Consider the following 9,772-nt stretch of genomic DNA (forward strand, 5'->3'; position numbering starts at 1 on the left):
AGATGACACTTCCTGAGGATCTACGGAGCATGCCCACTGAGTTCAGCAGCCTCATCCTCTTCTTAGAGGTAGTAGGCCCATGTTCCCTTCATCTTGGAGATTTCACTGAACCAAGATCTTTATCTCATACGAGGCCTTCACCATGGCCTCCAAGTGGCTTCAATAATCAAGCCAGACACTATGTATTTTTGCAGCCTTCCAACAGTCAGTTTGCTTGTCAATGAGAGTGTCATGAGCTGATGGCTAAACTAGTCCACTGTGTGTTTCTTTCAGAGGGGCCAGTTGTGGACGAGCTGTTCTGATTCTGACGAGCTCTGTCTCTGGCACTGTAAAGACCTGACCAAGCCTTTCCTGAGGGTGCGGCTGCAGAACTGTACAGGGGTCAACTGTATGATCAAGGTTAAGAATCAGGTGAGAAAAGAATGGTCTCAGTTGGATGTTCTTTGCGTGTTTTGCTGGTAACACTTTAATGGAAGGGTACCAACATAATAACCTCTTTAACACGTGACTATTAACACATTCATAAGATTCTGGCAACAACAGTCTTTCTCAGGTGTTGCAATTTCTACAAAAGCGTGTAAAGTAGCAGTTAAAATAGTACCGTACTTAGAAATGATACCATACATTCCACCCTACCATCATTATTTTATCTCTCATAGTAATGATCAGAGTGTCCAGAGCGAACTCTGAGTTTTATTTAGGTAGTGAATGTCACAGTACAACTGCAAATCCTCAACAAGCTTCTCTTCATTGTTTGTCTCGTCCAGATCTGGGTTGGCTGCAGCGGGCCGAGCCCTGACCAGTGCAGGATGAGTGGGAAGATCTACATAGTGGACACAGAGAGCCACAGTGTAGAGAAGGAGCTGATGATGGCCCACACAGACCGTGTCCAGGCACTGTGCTCTGCAGAGGGCCGCTATGTACTCAGTGGCTCCGCCTGCCAGGATGGCAAAATCGCCATTTGGAAGGTTGAGTAGAGGACGAGTAGCCTGGTCCAGTATCTGTTTGTGTGGTTTTGACAACTCTTTTAAGTGAATAAAATGTTTGGCACAACAACGACAGGAGTTTCCTAAACAGCAGAAATAGATGTGGGACCAGGTTAGAGGAAGAGCCCTGCAGACCCCGAGGAGTCCTACAGGTCTGAAGAGACTATAGCCCCCTCAAACTCAACTCTGGACCTGGAAGCCAGTTCCAATGCTTTGTTCATTGTTCCCCTCTAGTCAGGGACTGATTTAGACCTGGGACTCCAGGTGGGTGATTCCCCTCTAATCAGGGACTGATTTAGACCTGGGACACCAGGTGGGTGATTCCCCTCTAATCAGGGACTGATTTAGACCTGGGACTCCAGGTGGGTGATTCCCCTCTAATCAGGGACTGATTTAGACCTGGGACTCCAGGTGGGTGATTCCCCTCTAATCAGGGACTGATTTAGACATGGGACTCCAGGTGGGTGATTCCCCTCTAATCAGGGACTGATTTAAACCTGGGACACCAGGTGGGTGATTCCCCTCTAATCAGGGACTGATTTAAACCTGGGACACCAGGTGGGTGATTCCCCTCTAATCAGGGACTGATTTAGACCTGGGACTCCAGGTGGGTGATTCCCCTCTAATCAGGGACTGATTTAGACCTGGGACTCCAGGTGGTTGCAATGAATTAGCAGGTAGAACAGAAAAGCAGCAGGCTCCGGACCTCGTAGGGTCAGAGTTGAATGTCCCTGCTATAGACTATAAATTGTTCTTATTTTCCCTGAACACCTCAGAGAGAAGGTGAGCTTCTAAATGTTTTTTCAAAGCTTTGTTCTAAAATGTGCTTTTCCTGGATTAAAGACTCAAGGTTGGCCATTTTGTTTTTCACCTTGTCCTGTCCCCCAACCCCCCACGCTGCTCCACCTTGTGTCTGTCCAACCCCACCACGCTGCTCCACCTTGTTGTCTGTCCAACCCCACCACGCTGCTCCACCTTGTTGTCTGTCCAACCCCACCACGCTGCTCCACCTTGTTGTCTGTCCCCCAACCCCACCACGCTGCTCCACCTTGTTGTCTGTCCCCCAACCCCACCACGCTGCTCCACCTTGTTGTCTGTCCCCCAACCCCACCACGCTGCTCCACCTTGTTGTCTGTCCCCCAACCCCACCACCTTGTGCTGCCCCCAACCCCACCACGCTGCCCACCTTGTTGTCTGTCCAACCCCACCACGCTGCTCCACCTTGTTCTGTCTGCCCCCAACCCCACCACGCCAACCCCACCACGCTGCTCCACCTTGTTGTCTGTCCCCCAACCCCACCACGCTGCTCCACCTTGTTGTCTGTCCAACCCCACCTGCTCCACCTTGTTGTCTGCCCCCAACCCCACCACTGCCCACCAACCCCACCACGCTGCTCCACCTTGTTGTCTGTCCAACCCCACCACCTTGTAGTCTGCCCCCAACCCCACCACGCTGCTCACCTTGTGGTCTGCCCCCAACCCCCAACCTTGTTGTCTGCCCCCAACCCCACGCTGCTCCACCTTGTGGTCTGCCCCCAACCCCACCACGCTGCTCCACCTTGTTGTCTGTCCAACCCCACCACGCTGCTCCACCTTGTTGTCTGTCCAACCCCCACCACGCTGCTCCCACCTTGTTCTGTCCCCCAACCCCACCACGCTGCTCCACCTTGTGTCTGTCCTCCACCTTGTGTCTGTCCCCCAACCCCACCACGCTGCTCCACCTTGTGGTCTGCCCCCCAACCCCACCACGCTGCTCCACCTTGTGGTCTGCCCCCAACCCCACCACGCTGCTCCACCTTGTGGTCTGCCCCCAACCCCACCACGCTGCTGTCTGCCCCCAACCCCACCACGCTGCTCCACCTTGTGGTCTGTCCCCCAACCCCACCACGCTGCTCCACCTTGTGGTCTGTCCCCCAACCCCACCACGCTGCTCCACCTTGTGGTCTGCCCCACCCCACGCTGCTCCACCTTGTGGTCTGCCCCCAACCCCACCACGCTGCCCACCTTGTGGTCTGCCCAACCCCACCACGCTGCTCCACCTTGTGGTCTGCCCCCAACCCCACCACGCTGCTGTTGTGGTCCCCCAACCCCACCACGCTGCTCCACCTTGTGGTCTGTCTGTCCCCACCACGCTGCTCCACCTTGTGGTCTGCCCCCAACCCCACCTGCTCCACCTTGTGGTCTGCTCCCCACCTGCTCCACCTTGTGGTCTGCCCCCCAACCCCACCACGCTGCTCCACCTTGTGGTCCCCCAACCCCACCACGCTGCTCCACCTTGTGGTCTGCCCCCAACCCCACCACGCTGCTCCACCTTGTCCAACCCCCACCACCTTGTGGTCTGCTCCCACCTTGTGGTCTGTCTGCTCCACCTTGTGGTCTGCCCCCCACCCCACCTGCTCCACCTTGTGGTCTGCCCCCACGCTGCTCCACCTTGTGGTCTGCCCCCAACCCCACCACGCTGCTCCACCTTGTGGTCTGCCCCCAACCCCACCACGCTGCTCCACCTTGTGGTCTGCCCCCAACCCCACCACGCTGCTCCACCTTGTGGTCTGCCCCCAACCCCACCACGCTGCTCCACCTTGCTCCCCCACCTTGTCCACCTGTCTGTCCCCAACCCCACCACGCTGCTCCACCTTGTGGTCTGTCCACGCTGCTCCACCTTGTGGTCTGCCCCCCAACCCCACCACGCTTGCTCCACCTTGTGGTCCCCCCAACCACGCTGCTCCACCTTGTGGTCTCCACCTTGTATCCCCCAACCCCACCACGCTGCTCCACCTTGTGGTCTGCCCCCAACCCCACCACGCTGCTCCACCTTGTGGGCTGCCCCCAACCCCACCACGCTGCTCCACCTTGTGGGCTGCTCCCCCCCCATCCCACCTTGTACTCCCCCAACCCCCACTGCAGCACCCCACCTTCCACCTTGTTCTGCTCCAAAAATGCTCCACCTTGAGGACCCCCAACCCCACCACGCTTCCCTGCTCCACCTTGTATCTAGTACACCCCACCACGCTGCTCCACCTTTTGCTGCTCCAGCTTGTGGTCAGGGCTGCCCCCCCATCCCATAGAGCACCACCTTGTTCAAAAATGTGAGGACCCTGCTATTCCCTATATAGTACACTACTTTTGACCAGGGCCCTATAGAGAATAGGGTGCCATTAGGGACGTAGACAATATACAGTGGACATTGAGGCTCAGGGAATGACATGATCATGAAGAACCCTGTCATCTTCTGTTCTCTTTATGTTGGGGTCTGCCTGTATATACTGGATGATGATGATGTAATAGCATTTCTCTGACTGTTTCACAATGTTTTGATTTTTTTCACTAAAAATATTCTGGATACACTAAATGTCTTCTTTCAGATTCATATTTCTGCCTCAACCATGTCTTAGCTGTCACATACAATAAAACAATGATTGTACAGTTATTTTGTATTTATTCCTATGCTCATTCATGCAAGTCTTTCTTTCATATACATATAACAATTATGCACCCTGGGGACATCCCAAATGGGACCCTATTCCCTATAAAGTGCACTACTTTTGACCAGGGCCCGTAAGGCTATGTGCAAAGTTACTGCACTATTTAGGGAATAGAGTGTCATTTAGTATGCCGACTGGGTCTCGGCTATGGGCCTGGCTTGCTGTGTGTTGTAGTATTATGCAGAGAGCTAATGAAAGGAATGTTTTGGGATGTGTCTGTTAGACAATGGAAACACAGAGTTCTCTTGCTGTGTCTGTGGGTGGGTGTGAATGACATGTAAATGTGAGTCTATTTAACCACAGAGAACTCAGTTGGCAATGCTTTTTTTTGCATTGCAAAATAATATTATTTCTAATCTATTTAGCTATTTGTAATATCAATGTTGACATTTTATGAAACATTTATGAGAAGTGTATTCGTCACTTTAGTATAAGAAAATAAGGTTTTGTGAAGTACTGTCATTCTCATTGATGTAATTGTCATGTGAAAAGCTATTTACAAGTAGAACAAGTTCTGAATTTCTTTGCCAGCTGAGATGGTCAGTGAGTCCACTGAACTCTCCGGCCGTTTCTACTGGGTATGGTCACTACACGGTCACTACATGGTCACTACACGGTCACTACATGGTCACTACACGTCAGCCATATTGGAACTATTAGGATGCAGCGCTGCTGTGTCAGTGGTTACCGAGAGTAGGGCGCCAGAGCGCGGTGTTGTGGAGAAACAGAAACGGAGAGGGAACCACACACAGCCAGACGGTTATTACGGGATTGGAACACATATTTGCAGGATATGAGACCGGTTAACGGAAATAGTTGAGGTGGATCTTCAATAGTAAAGATATACGTGAGTATAACGTGGCCTTGTACATTTTTGAATGATGTGGAGGATATGAAATAACTTTAACATTAGCCAGTTAGCATAGTAAGACCCCAGTCATTGACAATGGGTTGCAGTGAGATTCAGTTAGCCTACTTTAATTTGCGTTTTTGGTGGAGAAAACACGGTTTCATTTGATGGCGAAAAGGGGAATATATCCTTTATGCAGATGAATATGCATGTTTCTGCAAACAGTGGTGCAGTGTCCGAATCTCTCACGCCTTGGTGCAAGGTTCAGGGAACACAGCATGTCTTATTCAAATAGTGTGCAGCGAGTGGCTACATTTCGAGTGGCAACATTAAGGAAATGATACAATGCTAGTTTAAAACAAAAAAGTGATTACAACAATGTTACAAATTGTAACAACTCTCATGGTTGTTTGGAGAGCTCGCTACATTGTATGTCATTGCATGATATAGTTCTGTAGGCGGCTCAGCCCCAGCCATTCTGCATGCTGTTGTTTAAATGACCTGAGTGAGGTATAACGTTACTTGCAGGGGAAGATTAGAGGAGACCCTGGGATCCTCTGTATTTGACACGCTGATGGAATTACACCAGTCGAACAGACTGTTCCTTATTCCACTTGTCTCATAACAAAACACTGCTAAACTCCATAGGCAATTACAAGGCAACAACTATATTACGATGCAACAAAACCTGTATAATAACCATAATTGTGTTTAGAGGTTGACAGATATTGAGCTTTCTTCAGTTACTGCTACAGTGCAAAAAGGAGAGACTGCTCATAAACTATAATGATTATTGTTTTTTTTACAATGAGTTGCATTGATTTGTTGACTCTGCGTATGATTGCAGGCAAGCAGCATGATTTTATCTGCATGCCTGAATCATCTATGTGTTTGTTTCCACGATCAGTATCATTGTTGCCGCCGTGCCTGCTGGTGTAACAAGTTAAAGCTAGTGTGTGAAGGGAGGAGTTTGGAAGCCAGGAGGAGGAGGGCCAGGTGTGTTGGTAAGAGGGTGTCAGGTTATCAGCTCAGTAGCACTGACAGAAGTGATTTGCACCAGTTGGAAATACTTTTACATGTAAATAGCCTACAAATATGCAGTTCTGGAATATCCTGGGCTGCGGAAATGGAGGTACGTGTGCTATATTTATATCCATAATAAAACTGACCGTTTTTGAGAAGCAGTGGTAGGCTTGTTTGGCTGAGAACTGAACGCGTGTCTGTCTCAAGAAGATTGAGTCAGTGTGCCTGAGATAAGGGCAGGAAGTTTCTCATGTCATGGCCGTGCATGCAGTTGCATGTGAAACGTCACAGGCAGGTTAAAGTTGTTTGTAGCATGAACATCATGTTACTAGTGAAACCAGGCATGTTTTTGTAGAGGAATCATACAGGGGTATAGAGAGCAGGAGAACCGTACAGAATGTTGTACTAAGTGTTCAACCCTCAGAAGAACCCATAGCCTACCTTGTTTGTCAATGTTACCTGATACATTCCAGGACACCGAGGTATACCTCAGAGAATGTGCTGCTTCAGGGTTCGTCTTCTGATATGAGTCATCTCGTCACATCTAATGGCTTGTAATAACCAGAAATATCAGCAGTTATAATGTGGGTATGAGAATAGATGTCTATGCTTCTGCCCATGAGGATACGGGTACACACAGTGCAATATGTGCCATACACTAACTAACCCTATAGATGTGGTCGTGGTAGAGTAGGCAAAACGATGTGAATGAAACCACACAGTCAAAGACCTGGGTTTCTTTCACTTCCATGTCCTGACAACAATAGTCAAATCAACTGTAGTCAAATCAATGAAGGCAGAGATTGTTGACAAATGTAAGCAGAGATTTTGTTGTGTAGAAAATGTTCCTTTTGATGTCGACACAGCCCCTCCAGAGGGCGATCCAGCTGTTATGTATTGCGTCACAATGTTTTGAACAAATTCCAATCTCAGGCATAGACAAGCCTTCCGTTCAGTTAGATTTGAGATGATCAGATGTTCACTGCCATTGTATGTTTTACAGGTCCACCAATTATGATTGTTCAACACCGGTACCGATTATTGGAGGACCCAAAATGTCGATACCGATTAATCGGCCGATTTAATTTTAAAAACATGTATTTGTAATAATGACAATTACAACAATACTGAATGAACACTTATTTTAACTTAATATAATACATCAATAAAATAAATTTAGCCTCAAGTAAATAATGAAGCATGTTCAATTTGGTTTAAATAAAGAAAGTAAAAGTGCAATATGTGCTATATAAGAAAGCTAACGTTTTAGTTCCTTGCTCAGAACATGAGAACATATGAAAGCTGGTGGTTCCTTTTAACATGAGTCTTCAATATTCCCAGGTAAGAAGTTTTAGGTTGTAGTTATTGTAGGAATTATAGGACTATTTCCCTCTATACCATTTGTATTTCATTAACCTTTGACTATTGGATGTTCTTATAGGCACTTTAGTATTGCCAGTGTAACAATATAGCTTCCGTCCCTCTCCTCGCTCCTCCCTGGGCCCGAACCAGCAACACAACGACAACAGCCATCATCGAAGCAGCGTTACCCATGCAGAGCAAGGGAACAACTACTAGCAGGCTCAGAGCGAGTGACGTTTGAAACGCTATTAGCGCACGCTAACTAGCTAGCCATTTCACTTCGGTTACACCAGCCTAATCTTGGGAGTTGATAGGCTTGAAGTCATAAACAGCGCAATGCTTGACGCACAACGAAGAGCTGCTGGCAAAACGCCTGAAAGTGCTGTTTGAATGAATGCTTCTGCCTACCACCGCTCAGTCAGATACTTAGATACTTGTATGCTCAGTCAGATTTTATGCAACGTAGGACACATCTAGTAATATCATCAACCATGTGTAGTTAACTAGTGATTATAATTGATTGTTTTTTTATAATTTTATTTTACCTTTATTTTACTAGGCAAGTCAGTTAAGAACAAATTCTTATTTTCAATGACGGCCTAGGAACAGTGGGTTAACTGCCTGTTCAGGGGCAGAACGACAGATTTGTACCTTGTCAGCTCGGAGATTCGAACTTGCAACCTTTCGGTTACTAGTCCAACGCTCTAACCACTAGGCTACCCTGCCGCCCCACTTTAAGTTTAATGCTAGCTAGCAACTTACCTTGGTTTACTGCATTCGCGTAACAGGCAGTCTCCTTGTGGAGTGCAACGAGAGAGAGGCAGGTCGTTATTGCGTTGGACTAGTTAACTGTAAGGTTGCAAGTTTGATCCCCCGAGCTGACAAGGTGAAAATCTGTCGTTCTGCCCCTGAACAAGGCAGTTAACCCACCGTTCCTAGGCCGTCATTGAAAATAAGAATGTGTTCTTAACTGACTTGCCTAGTTAAATAAAGGTATAAAATATATATATATATATTTTTTTTTTTTTATCGGCAAATCGGCGCCCAAAATACCGATTTCCGATTGCTATGAAAACTTGAAATCAGCCCTAATTAATCGGCCATTCCGATTAATCGGTCGACCTCTAGTATGTATTTACATTACACAGATCCAGATTGATAATATTTATATGAAGGAACAGCCAAACTTGCAATCTCAGTTTGCCTCGGGGAACCTCAGGTCTTCAAATGCTCAACTTATCTATGTGGATTCATCGATGGAATTTGCATTAACCTGACTTGTCATGTTATTGTGTAAAAACCCACATTGACACTTTTGCCATATTTTCCATCTGTTTGTAGTTAATTCTCTGTCTCTCTCTCACTGTATTGTGATGATAGGCCCTCAGTGGGGAAAAGAGGCCTACTGAGCTTGCTGAACATGAACATGCATACCTTTTTCATTTATTATTGAACCTTTATTTAACAAGTCAGTTAAGAAGAAATTCTTATTCACAATGGCGGCCTACCCCGGCCAAACCCTAACCTGGGACGACACTGGGCCAACTGTGCACCACCCTATGGGACTCCCAATGACAGCCTACCCCGGCCAAACCCTAACCTGGGACAACACTGGGCCAACTGTGCACCACCCTATGGGACTCCCAATGACAGCCTACCCCGGCCAAACCCTAACCTGGACAACACTGGGCCAACTGTGCACCACCCTATGGGACTCCCAATGACGGCCTACCCCGGCCCAACCCTAACCTGGACAACACTGGGCCAACTGTGCACCACCCTATGGGACTCCCAATGACGGCCTACCCCGGCCCAACCCTAACCTGGACAACACTGGGCCAACTGTGCACCACCCTATGGGACTCCCAATGACAGCCTACCCCGGCCAAACCCTAACCTGGACAACACTGGGCCAACTGTGCACCACCCTATGGGACTCCCAATGACGGCCTACCCCGGCCCAACCCTAACCTGGACAACACTGGGCCAACTGTGCACCACCCTATGGGACTCCCAATGACAGCCTACCCCGGCCAAACCCTAACCTGGGACAACACTGGGCCAACTGTG

The 9,772-nt window shown here is 48.4% G+C and overlaps 1 protein-coding gene across 6 annotated transcripts in view; it reads left to right on the top strand.

The window, feature by feature from the left end:
- LOC115116966 (DENN domain-containing protein 3-like) overlaps positions 1–1,851 on the top strand; it is a 30,205-nt gene extending 28,354 nt beyond the window's left edge. For 5 of the 6 annotated variants that reach the window (XM_065027560.1, XM_065027561.1, XM_065027564.1 and 2 more), the window contains 3 exons: positions 1–68; positions 274–411; positions 768–1,851. The exon at positions 1–68 is cut by the window's left edge and continues 51 nt beyond it. In XM_065027560.1, coding sequence (XP_064883632.1) covers positions 1–68; positions 274–411; positions 768–977 — 416 coding nt within the window. In that variant the 3' untranslated portion in view covers positions 978–1,851. Of the gene's footprint in view, positions 69–273; positions 412–767 lie in introns of those variants that run through there. The other variant, XR_010465723.1, reaches the window with a different exon arrangement.
- Positions 1,852–9,772: the final 7,921 nt, after the last annotated feature.

The sequence above is a fragment of the Oncorhynchus nerka genome, linkage group LG14 (assembly GCF_034236695.1).
Source record: "Oncorhynchus nerka isolate Pitt River linkage group LG14, Oner_Uvic_2.0, whole genome shotgun sequence".
Taxonomy (NCBI): domain Eukaryota; kingdom Metazoa; phylum Chordata; class Actinopteri; order Salmoniformes; family Salmonidae; genus Oncorhynchus; species Oncorhynchus nerka.